The 13,129-nt window shown below is 39.3% G+C and overlaps 1 protein-coding gene across 2 annotated transcripts in view; it reads left to right on the top strand.

Moving 5' to 3' along the window:
• The window catches only part of CD80 (CD80 molecule), a 50,288-nt gene that overhangs the window by 29,483 nt on the left and 7,676 nt on the right, over positions 1-13,129 (top strand). For both annotated transcript variants that reach the window (XM_036350678.1, XM_036350679.1), the window contains exons 5-6: positions 4,038-4,151; positions 5,521-5,636. In XM_036350678.1, coding sequence (XP_036206571.1) covers positions 4,038-4,151; positions 5,521-5,621 — 215 coding nt within the window. In that variant the 3' untranslated portion in view covers positions 5,622-5,636. The remainder of the gene's footprint in view (positions 1-4,037; positions 4,152-5,520; positions 5,637-13,129) is intronic.

Raw genomic sequence — 13,129 nt, 5'->3', positions numbered from 1 at the left:
TCTTTGTTATTTTGGGTGTCATTCCGGTCTTTAGTGGCAAACATTGGTAATCGCTTGAAGTCTCCATGTACTTTAGAGAAAGAGAAAATACCAGTCTTTTCTTAGTCTCCTAGGGGGTAGGTGCACTATGATCAAGTGTGTAATTTAGAACAGATATTGCAGTGTGTAGGAATTATTAGAGCCCAGGAAATCAGAGTCAAAGCAACCATTATGGTGGCTAGTAGGTAGGAGATGAGAAAAACCTGAACTAGGACAGTAGCTGCAAGAAAGTTGGAGGAGAGAAACCAAGATGGCAGCATAGGTAAACACCGGAAATTGCTGCCTTGCACAACCACTTCAAAAATACAACTAAAAGACAAAACGGACATCATCCAGAACCACAGGAAGGCTGGCTGAGTGGAAATTCTACAACTAGAAGGAAAGAGAAAAGCACACTGAGACTCAGAGGAGGTGTGGAAGTAAAGTGCAGAGGTACAGAGGCACACGTGGAAAGGGCTGGCAACTGAGGACACGGTGATCTTTTTCAATCGGGAGGGAGTCTCAAGCTCCCGACTGCTCTGAACTCCAGTTCTGGGCGAGTCTCTGGGGACCCAGACTCATACGGGGAGAAACTGGACGGTCTGGCATTGGGCAGAACTCAAGGGCGGCTTTTTCTCAGAGGTGCTTGTAGCGATTACTTTGGGAAACTGAGACCTGGGACCTCTTAGGGCAGGGCTGAGGATCAGCCATAGCTGTTTGCTCCACCCTGTTGATCCCCTGAGACCCTGCCCCACCCAAGCTGTGCGCAGAGACTTTTGTGTATGAATGGGCTGGCCCTTTGCAATGTAAAATTACCTAACAAACTGCAGCTGGGTCAGAGAGAACCAGAACATCCAAAAGAAGGCCCAAGGCCCCACAGCAGCTTGCATTGCTTCACAGCTGGGCCTCATCTGGGCACCTCCAAACCCCAAACAAAGAAGAGAAATCTGAAGATCTCTCCATAGCTCCTGCTGGGTAGCCTCAGGAAGAGGCTAAATTAGCACCTCCTTAGAGATCCAAGAGCCAGTGTACCCAGTGGTCAGAGTGGGACCATCTAGATTACAACTCCTCAGATCCATAAGGGACACACTCAGGGGCAGACTCAGTGAGCACCAAAGCCCCACTGAAGCAAGTCTTGCCCCAGAAGGGTGTCTCCAGCACAGAAGTTCCCCCATCATAGACACACCTGATTCTCACAGCCAATTGACCTGGAGGTCAATTCCTCCCAGTGATACCAACAACAATCAAGGCTTAACTACAACAAGAGTGTGCACAAAGCCCACAAAGGGGTGCACCAAGAATGTCCACCTCAGGTAATTGGGGAGGCTGAGCCACTGGGCCCCATAGGACACCTAGCACACAAAGCCACTCTATCAACACAGGGAAGCAGCCAAAATGCAGAGACAAAGAAACAGGTCACAAATGACAGAAATGGAGGAAAGCAAACTACTGGTTATAGAGTTCAAAACCACGGTTATATGGTTTTTCAAGAATTTTCTAGAAACCGCTGATAAATTTAGTGAGACCCTCGAGGATATGAAAAAGGACCAACTAGAAATTAAGCATACACTGACTAAAATAAAGACTAATATACAGAGATCCAACAGCAGACAAGAGGATTCCAAGAATCAAGTCAAAGATGTGAAATATGAAGAAGCAAAAAATACCCAACTGGAAAAGCAAAAAGAATCCAAAAATATCAAGATAGTGTAAGGAGCCTCTGGGACAGCTTCAAACGTACCAACATCAGAATTATAGGGGTGCCAGAAGAAGAGAGAGAGCAAGATATTGAAAACTTATTTGAAGAAATAATGACAGAAAACTTCCCCTACCTGATGAAAGAAATAGACTTACAAGTCCAGGAAGCGCAGAGAACCCCAAACAAAAGGAATCCAAAGAGGACCACACCAAGACACGTCATAATTAAAATGCCAAGGGCAAAAGACAAAGAGAGAATCTTAAAAGCAGCAAGAGAAAAACAGTCAGTTACCTACAAGGGAGTACCCATACGATTGTCAACTGATTTCTCAACAGAAAGTATGCAGGCCAGAAGGGAGTGGCAAGAAATATTCAAAGTGATAAATAGCAAGAACCTACAACCAAGATTACTTTACCCAGCAAAGCTATCATTCAGAATTGAAGGTCAGATAAAGAGCTTCACTGATAAGAAAAAGCTAAAGGAGTTCATCACCACCAAACCAGTATTATATGAAATGCTGAAAGGTATTCTTTAAGAAGAGGAAGAAGAATAAAAAAGGTAAAGATAAAAATTATGAACAACAGTTACATATCTATTAACAAGTGAATCTAAAAATCAAGTGAATAAAAAATCTGATGAACAGAGTAAACCGGTGAATATAATAGAATCAGGGGCATAGAAAGGGAGTGGACTGACAATTCTCGGGTGGGAAAGGGGTGTGGGGGGTGCAGGAAGAGACTGGACAAAAATCGTACACCTATGGATGAGAACAGTGGGGGCGGGTAAGGGAAGAGGGTGGGGTGGGAACTGGGTGGAGGGGAGTTATGGGGGAAAAAAGAGGAACAACTGTAATAATCTGAATAATAAAGATTTAATTTTTTTAAAAAAAGAGAGTTGGGGAAAGGAGTCGATTGCAGAGATATTCTGAATATAGATAGAAAGTCCACGGGAGCCTGCTGGGCACAAACACAAGCCTTCACTCTTGTTTGGGTAACTAATGGTGTTGCCATTCACTGAAATATGAGCATCTGTGTTAGATATGCTTTGGAAAGAATATAGTGAGTTCAGTTTTAATCAAGTGAGGTGCTGGCATCCAACCGTCTATTCAACAGCTGGAAATACAAATCTGGAGCTCAGAAATGGGATCAGAAATATAATATACAGATTTAGAAATCATTTAGTGTTTCAAACCTTAGGTGTGGATGAGATCACCCAGGAGGACTGGGGTCAGTGGCAAAAGTATGGGATCACAAATGGAACCATGGGGAACAACAAAATTTAAAGGACAAAAAGAGGAAGAAGAGCCTAAAAACAACAACAAAAAAAACAACAACAACTGAGTCACAACCAGCAGAAACAGAAGAATGTGATGTCATGGAAGTCCAAGGAGGAAAACATTTCAACTTTGGAAAGTTATCCACAAGGCTTGGTAATCAGAAATATGAGAAACAATAAGTTAGTGTTTAATATTTATTGTAAGCTATTCCAGAGAAACCGGGAGAGGATGAGCTATGAATATTCCTTTTAATTTGTGTTCCTGCCCTTTCTCCAGATATTGTTGCCCCAAGGGGTTGAAGAATAGATGTTATAGCAGCTGCTCCTAATACTCTCTACCCGCCCCCCACCTACATCCTTCCTTGTGTCCCTGTGTTCCCTCTGTTCCCTGTGTTCTGCATCTGATAGCCAGGATGATCCTACCTAATACCAAGCCACATCCACTCTTAGTTCTCTGCTGAGCCTCTTCTACCAGTCCAGAAACTCTCTAGGCTGTATGCTGAAAAATGTGTATCCGAAAATGAATGCAGAATGAATGTTTTAGGTAGTTACTAAGAGGTGTGTGTGTGTGTGTGTGTGTGTGTGTGTGTGTGTGTGTGTGTTAAGAGAACATGCTAAGAGAAAGGGAGCAAGCATGACAGAGCTGGATAAGGAAAAATATGGTACATCTAGAACACAAAATCAACTGATTATTATTAGTAATACATAGTACTATCAACTATAAAAGTGAGATTCAAAGACAGGGCGACTTTTAAAGTGTCTCCTTAGAGTCCTTTTTATGCTAGCTTAACTCAGTAAGTACAGAAGTTCAAAATTTATTTTTATTTCTCACATTCAATATCTGACATCTGGATTATCAGCTGCCCACAAGTATATATCTGATTTGTGAGTTATCAAAGAAAATGCTATCAGCTGAGTATTGGAGAGCTGACCAGGCAAAAAAGTGAAAAATACTCTTTGCAGTTCTGTCAAAATAAGAGGCATACAATGGGTATCAAGCAACTGGAAACACATTAGAGCTAATACTATCCTTTTTCCTCCACAGATGAGCCAAAAACCTCTCCTTTTAATCAGTCCTGGCTCTGGATCTTAATCATAGTGGTTGGGATTTCTGTGATCGTTGTTATTGCAGTATTTTGTTATTGCTGCCTGTGCAACAGTAAGTGCTTTCCTATTATCATCCTATAAGCCAGTGGTTCTCAACCTTCTGGCCCTTTAAATACAGTTCCTCATGTTGTGACCCAACTATAAAATTATTTTCGTTGCTACTTCATAACTGTAATGTTGCTACTGTTATGAATCATAATATAAATATCTGATATGCAGGATGGTCTTAGGAGACCCCTGTGAAAGAGTCGTTCGACCGCCAAAGGTTGAGAACCGCTGCCAAGCTCTATTAGTACGATTTAGCATCTCTCTGAGATGTTAAGCTATTCTCATTTTGGGAAAGTCTATGGAAATTTCAGTGTCTCCTTTCCATGGCACAGCAAGTTCTATTCACTCACTAGACAGACATTTCTTGAACACCTACTATGTGCCTGGCACTCTACTAGGCAATGAATTTACGGAGATAAGAAATCACGGCCCTCAAGACACTAAATTCTAATTTAGTCCTTTCATTTCCCCCCTAACTTTATAATATTGTCTTGGAGACCCTGAGGCTTGCTAACTAAGATGAAAACATTTCCGATGTAATGTAATATTCTAATTTTTTATTCAGAATTTGAGAAAAATCATAAATGACAAGATTTGGGGGACAGGAATCATTTTCTTGGAGAAGGGTAAAATGCACTAATGGAGTTAAGAAACTACATAGCCACAAGTGATTTTACCAATTCTCAATTCTACAGAATACATTTTTGGGTGAAAGATCAGGAGTAGTTGAGGAAAGAAAATACATCTAGGATATTTTTCCCTACAAGTTTAAAAGTTTGGCTTTACATTGATACTTCCTTCAATCTCTAATTAAATGAAGAGGAACTGCTAGGCCAGAGTTAAGGCCAAGTTTGCCATGAAGGAGTATCAACCTTTCTTGGAGGAGAAATCATATACACTGAGGGAAAAAACATCTACTGATTTTCTCAACCTTCAACACAAAAAATGTCAAAGGTCAGGGAAAACACTAGAGACTCTTTGTTATGAACAACTCAACCCATGGGTAGGATGAGAAAGGTCTGGTGGCTCAAGGATGGTTCTGATACAGACTACCCAGCCTTATCTCTCTAGTTCAGGTTTCCCATCCTTAGACTATGGACATTTGGAAATGAATAATTATTTGTTTTAGGGTGCTACTCTATGCATTGTAGTATGTTTAGCAGCATCCCTAGCTCTACTCCCTTTATATCAATAGCACCCCTTTCCCCAATAATGACCATCAAAAATGTCTCCAAGCATTGCAAATGGCTCCTGTTGGGGAGGGGGTGGAAATCATCCAAGTTCTAAGCCAATCTGAAGGTTTGCTGAAATATATGGGCAGTTTAAGGGAAATTCACCTATCTGAATTTTTATTTTTTGTGTTTATCTTCAAGGACCTGCTGCAAGATGGAGAGAGAGAAGGAAGAGTGGGGAGAGTATGGAAATGAAAACAATCTCCCCTATCGTCTCAGGATCTGCAGAAGCATCAGGCTGAACAGAACATTTAAAGGTAGCACCCTTTAGCTCTTCTCTACCATAGTGGGACATATGAGATCATGGCCATCAGGAGGCACAGGGTTTTCTTCCTCCCAGTAGCAAATTTAAGATCTTCTACTTCTTACCCCACCTTCTCAAAAACCTCTTTCAGATACTCTAAACAAAGGATTGGCACCTCTGTCCTCTTTCCCTGCAATTTCCTTCTTATAACCTCCTTTGCTGTTCTATTCTGCCATCTTGAAATGTTCCTCTCTTGTAAGCTAATTCAATGTCTTTCATTATATACAAAACACTAAGTTCATTTTGAAGTAATATTCCTGATCTAACTCCTTATTCTAATCATCTCATTTTCCCTGTTTCCCTCAGTACTGATGGACATAGATTCATGTCATTTATGAGTCACTCTGTACTAACTCAGCAACACCTTCATTGTTCTCTCTGCCTTTTAATAACAGAGTCATCCTATTGATCCAACCACAGAGCCAAATTTCATAAAGAATTATTTCTCATCAGGTTGGTGTGGCTCAGTGGTTGAGCATCAACCTATGAACCAGGAGGTCACGGTTTGATTCCCAGTCTGGGCAGAAGCTTGGATTGTGGGCTCAGTCCCCAGTAGGGGGCGTGCAGAAGACAGCTGATCAAGGATTCTCCTTCATCATTGAAAACATACCAACATTTGCATCATGGGGGTGCTGGAAGAAGAGAAGGAGCAAGAAATTGAAAACCTACTTGAAAAAATAATGACAGAAAACTTCCTTAATTTTGTGAAGGAAGTACATGTATACGTCCAGGAAACACATAGAGTCCTTAACAAGATGAATCCAAAGAGGCCCACACCAAGACATATCATAATTAAAATGCTAAAGGTTAAAGACAAAGAGAGAATCTTAACCAGTTAACTGCCATGCATCCAAAATAGAAACTATCCCCACACGCCACAATATTTTGAATTTAATTTAAAAAAATCATCTGATTCTGGAGTTGAATAAAGGATATCATCTTCCTCTTGCAAGGTGCTTGGTTCGATTATTTCTTCATCTGATGCCATTTATGGGGGCTTAATTTTATTTGCACAATATATTACAACTATAAATTCAATAATAAAATCATAATTTTCAATTCTACGGAAATATCAACAAAAGCGAGTACGAAATAAAAATAAACCGTCGACACAAAAAGCCTCAAAAACAATAAATTCTGTTGATGTGCCAAAGATGTTATCTGTAAAAAAAATAATAAAGAACGCACACCATGTTTACCATTTTAGGTGTGAAATTCATGATAACACAAACAAATCTCAAGTGTCACAATGAACCAAAAAAAATCTCAAGTGTCGCAGTGTTTACCTCTCATGAGTCTGAGTGGCAGCCCTATACTAGTATATCAATATTGGAATTTCTTCCCTATGTACTAGAATATTTACATATTTAAGTTACCATAATTTTCTTTACAAACCCAGAGATGTCACTAACAAGTCTGATTTTTAAAAGTGGGCGACCAGAGTTGATATGTGAGATTTGCAGCTATAGACACGTGTGGCAGTGTGGGGAAAGTCCACCGCTTGCGTCTATAGACACTTATGGCTACAAATGGTTAAAAGCAGTCAGAGGAAGACAGTTGGTTCCCTATAAGGGAGCTCTCTAAGACTGTTAGCTGATTTCTCAACAGAAACTTTGCAGGCCAGAAGGAATTGGCAAGAAATATTTAAAGTGATGAAAAGCAAGGACCTACAAGCAAGATTACTCTATCCAGCCAAACTATCATTTAGAATGAAAGGACAGATAAAGAGCTTTCCAGACAAGAAAAAGCTAAAGAAGTTCATCACCACCAAACCAGTATTATATGAAATATTAAAGGGTCTTCTTTAAGAAGAAAAAGAAAAGATTAAAAAAAACATGAATAAAATGGCAATAAATACATATCTATCAACAACTAAATCTAAACAAACAAATAAATAAATGAACAAGAACAGAAACGGACTTATGGATACAGAGAACATGTTGACAGTTGCCAGATGGGAGAAGAGGAGGGAGGATGGATGAAAAAGGTGAAGGGATTGGGAAGAACAAATTGGTTGTTACAGAATAGTCATGGAGATGTAAAGTACAGCACAGAGAATATAGTAAAAAATATTCTAATAACTATGTATAGTGTCAAATGGATATATTTATTGAGATCACTTAATAAGTTAGGTAATGTCTAATTACTGGGATGTACATCTGAAACTAATATAATGTATGCCAACTGTAATTGAAAAATAAAATAATACAGTATACAGATGACATACTATAGAATGCACACCTTAAAACTACATAATTTTATTAACTGATGTAACCCCAATAAAGTCTACTTATTTTTTAGTGACTTTAAAAATGTTTGTATTGACTTTAGAGAGAGAAAGAAAGGAGAGAGATAGAATCATCAATGATGAGAGAGAATCATTGACCAGCTGTCTACTACATGCTTTCTACTGGGGATCAAGCCCGCAACCTGGGCATGTGCTCTGACAGGGAATCGATTCTCTTGATTCATAGGTCAATGCTCAACCACTGAGCCACACCCAATAAATTCAATTTAAAAAAGGAAAAGAAAAATGAATTAAAAAATAAAAGATGATGCTTGGCCAATGTGGCTTACTTGGTTGGGTGTCATCCCATGCACCTAAAGGTTGCTGGTTTGATTCCTGGTCAGGGCACATTCCTGGGTTGTGGGCTCAATCCCCAATAGGGGGCATGCAGTAGGCAGCCAATGGATGTTCTGCTCTCACATTGATTTTTCTCTCTCTCTCTCTCTCTCTCTCTCTCTCTCTCTCTCTCCATCTCCCTCCTTCTCTCTCTAGAAATCAATAATAAAATAGATGAAATACCTGAGACATATAACAGGTTATATTTTATAAAAACCTTTTATTTTACTCTTGTAAAAATCTCTACAAGCATGATCTTTCTACCTCCACTTTATGGGAGAGAAACACAAGGATCTTAGAGGTTAAATGATTTGCCAAGGTCAGACAGAAGAGGAGCAAAATCAGAACTCAAATTGGACATGAGGCTCAGATTTCTTTCGTAACACCACAGCAGCCTGTACATATTTTCCCCACAGCAATCTCTCAGTTTCTTATCCTGTTTTCTTTTTATTTCAACTTCTTGTTCACTTCTCACTTTCTAGGAAGCCCTATCCCACCAGGATGATTGTTACTGGACAGGGGACTCTGTCCTGACCGGGTCTGCTTATGGCCAGCTGGTAGTGTGTGGGTTCCTGACTTTGTGCAGGAAAAATTTCACAACATGTGTCCAGGTGAATTTTAGAGAACATTTATTAAAGCTGGGGACAGTGAAACAAGGAAGGGCCTAGGCCAGTGGTCGGCAAACTGCGGCTCGCGAGCCATATGCGGCTCTTTGCCCCTTGAGTGTGGCTCTTCCATAAAATACCACGTGCGGGCGTGCACGTACAGTGCGATTGAAACTTCGTGGCCCATGCACAGAAGTCGGTATTTTGTGGAAGAGCCACACTCAAGGGGCCAAAGAGCCGCATATGGCTCGTGAGCTGCAGTTTGCCGACCGCTAGCCTAGGACCGTGGTCGGCAAACTGCGGCTCGCGAGCCACATGCAGCTCTTTGGCCCCTTGAGTGTGGCTCTTCCTAACCTAAGCCTTAGGAGTACCCTAATTAAGTTAATAACAATGTACCTACTTATATAGTGTAAGTTTAAAAAATTTGGCTCTCAAAAGAAATTTCAATCGTTGTACTGTTGCTATTTGGCTCTGTTGACTAATGAGTTTGCCGACCACTGGCCTAGGATAGCAGGAGAGGGACTAGGTGGGGAAATGAGTCTAGATAGGGCTGCTTTAGCTCACTAAGAAGCCAGAGAAAAGAGGGCTTTGGGAATAGGAACTGCTGCTGCCCATTGCTGCCCTATTTCTTTTAAAAATGACATTGGTATTTTGATGGAGATTGCATTTAATCTGTATATTGCTTTGGGTAATATGCATGTATTCACTATGTTGATTCTTTGAATACATGAACATGAAATATTTTTCCATTTCATTGAGTCTTTTTCAATCTCTTAATAATGCCTTGTAGTTTACACTATATAGGTCCTTCACATTCTTTGTTAAGTTTATTTCTAGGCATTTTAATCTTTTGGTTGCAATTGCAAAATAAAATTTTTTCATTTCTTTTTCTGATGTTTTGTTGTTAGTATATATGAAAGCAGTGAATTTTTATACAGTGGTTTTGTACTCTGCAACTTTACTATATTTATTGCTTCTAATAGTTTTTTGGTGAAGTCTTCAGGGTTTTCTATATACAGAATCATGTCCTCCATAAAAAAAAAAAAAAAAAAAAAAAAAGACAATTTTACTTCTTCCTTCCCAATTTGGATGCCTTTTACTTCTTTCTCTTGCCTAGTTGCTCTGACTAGGACTTCTAGCACTATGCTGAATAAGGGTGGTGAGAGTGGACATCCTTGTCTTGTGCCTAATCTTACAGGAAAAGCTTTCAGTTTTTCACCATTATGATTAGTTTAGGGTTTGTCATACATGGCCTTTATTATATTGAAGTACTTTCCTTCTAAACCCATTTTATTGAGTTTTTAAATCATAAATGGATGTTACATCTTTTCAAGTGCTTTTTCTGTATCTATTGATAAGATCATATAATTTTTACCCTTTGTTTGGTTAGTGTGGTCTATTATTGCTTGATTTGTGTGTATTAAAACATCCTCGTGCCCCTGGAATGAACTCTACTTGATCGTGATGTATTATTTTTTAATGTATTATTGTGTTCGATTTGCTAGTATATTGTTTAGGATTTTAGCAGCAGCAGCCATTACTCTTTAAAAATGGAAGATACTTCTTGTTTCTTGCCCTGTATTGATTAGCAGTACTTGGCCCTTTCCCTTCATGGAAAGTAAAATAAACTTCCTCTCTACATCTCTTCTTTTAGTTGTGAATTCTTTCACAGCCCATGTCATCAGCAAAACCCTAACAACTTCCTTCTTATTACTGTTTTCGCTGTATCCCAGAAGTTTTGATAATGTTGTACTGTCATTCTCCTTTGTCTTTATATATCTTTTGATCTCATCTTTTATTTCTTCTTTGACCCAGTCATTTTTTAGTAGTATGTTGTTTAATCTCCACATATTTATGGGTTTCTTTACTTTCTTTTTACAGTTGATTCTAATTTCAAGACATCATGGTCACAGAATATGTTTGATATAATTTCAATTTTCTTGAAATAAATTCAATTTATTTGCTAGTTTTGTGACCCGACATATTGGTCTATCCTTAAGAATGTTCCATGTGTACTGGAGAAGAATGTATAATCTGATATTCTGGGATGAAAGGCTCTCTAAATGTCAATTATGTCCATTTGCTCTTGTGACCCATTTGGGCCAGTGTGACTCCGTGGTTGAGCATCAATCCAGGAACCAGGAGGTCATGGTTCAATTCCTGGTCAGGACCTGTGCCCAGGTTGCAGGCTCTATCCCCAGTAGGGGGCATGCAAGAGGCAGCTGATCAATGATTTTCTCTCCTCATTGATGTTTCTATCTCTCTTGCCCTCTCCCTTCCTCTCTGAAATCAAATATATATATGTAATTTTTTTTAAGTGGGCAGAGGACCTGAAAATACATCTCTCCCAAGAAGACATACAAACAGCCAATAGATATATGAAAAGATGTTCAACCTTACTAGCAATTAGGGAAACGCAAATCAAAACTACAATGAGATATCACTGCACATCAGTGTGGCCACTATCAACAAGACAAGCAATAACAAGTGTTGGAGAGATTGTGGAGAAAAGGCAACCCTTATTCACTGCTTGTGGGGATGTAGACTGGTACAAACACTATGGAAAGCAGCCTGGTGATTCCTCAAAAAATTAAGAATAGACCCAACAACCCATCTCCTGGGTACATATTGGAAAAAGTAGAAAACATGCATTCGCAAAGATATATGCATTCCTATGTTCATTGCAGCATTATTCACAGTGGCCAAGACATGGAAACAACCAAAGTGTCCCACAGTAGAGAACTGGATAAGAAGATGTGGTACATATACACAATAGAACACTACTCAGCCATAAGAAAGGATGAAAAATTGCCATTTGCAACAACATGGATGGACCTTGAGAATATTATGCTAAATGAAATAAGTCAATCAGAAAAAGCTAAGAACCATATGATTTTACTCATATGTGGGACATAAACTGAAATTCGTGAACACAAACAGCAGTGTGGTGATTGCCAGAGAGAACGGAATGAGGGGTGAAGGAGGTCCTAATATATGGTGATGGGAGAAGATTTGACTTCGGGTGGTGGGCACACAGTATAATATACAGATCTTGTAATGTAGAAACCCACACCTGAAACCTATATGATCATATTAACCAATGCCACCCCAATAAATTTAGTAAGAAAATAAAATAAAATACAATGCCCTATATGCCGGGACGTTGTGCTACATTTTACATACATCATTTCACTTAACATCCATTTTGAGTTAGAAACTCTCTTATTTGACAGATGAGAACACTGAGACTTAAAGGAAAATGGCTTTCCTACAGTCCCAAGGCTATGAAGCCACGTGACTGCTATTCCAAGCCAGTGGTCTTCTTCCAGAGGCAACTGTTTTAGCCACCACACTAGCTGCTTCGCCAACCTTGTTCCTTTGAACAAGGTATTTTCAAAGTAGGAACTATGAGGTCTAATACTAAAACAAAGCACTAGCAATTTTTTCCCTTTGAGAATTCAGTCATTTCACCCCCTCTAGACACTTTGTCAGCAATACTGAGAGAGGAAACAAAATTGGGCTGTTTCTTTAATAATGCTTATTTAATTCCTTTTTGTGAAATTTATCTTTTCTTTCAAATGACATAGAAATCATTTTTTTTAATTGTTTATTAAAACCAAACACTGCACCCTGGTTGGTGTGGCTCAATTAGTTGGAACAGTGGTCGGCAAACTGTAGCTCGCGAGCCACATGCGGCTCTTTGGCCCCTTGAGTGTGACTCTTCCTAAGCCTTAGGAGTACCCTAATTAAGTTAATAACAATGTACCTACCTATATAGTTTAAGTTTAAAAAATTTGGCTCTCAAAAGAAATTTCAATCATTGTACTATTGATATTTGGCTCTGTTGACTAATGAGTTTGCCGACCACTGGCATGGAACATCATTCCATACACTGAAAGGTCTCAGGTTCAATTCCAGTTTAGGCACATACCTAGGTTGCAGGTTCAGTCCCTGATTGGGGCACACATGGGAGGCAACCGATCAATGTTTCTCTTGCATCAATGTTTCTCTCTCTCTCTAAAAAAATCAATGAAACTATCTTCGGGCAAGGATTAAAGAAAAAAAAAAGCCAAACACTACTACAAATGTAGGCCCATACTGTTACTAGGACCCAAGGGCAGGAGAGTTTCATAGACAATTTGCCTTACCTGGTTCTTTTCTCTCCTCCTAGAGATTCCAGAATACCCTTTTAAAGAGCTACAAGAATACATATATAAT

Source organism: Myotis myotis, unplaced genomic scaffold (assembly GCF_014108235.1).
Source record: "Myotis myotis isolate mMyoMyo1 unplaced genomic scaffold, mMyoMyo1.p scaffold_m19_p_2, whole genome shotgun sequence".
Lineage (NCBI taxonomy): Eukaryota > Metazoa > Chordata > Mammalia > Chiroptera > Vespertilionidae > Myotis > Myotis myotis.
This window is presented reverse-complemented; position numbering and strand designations above follow the sequence as displayed.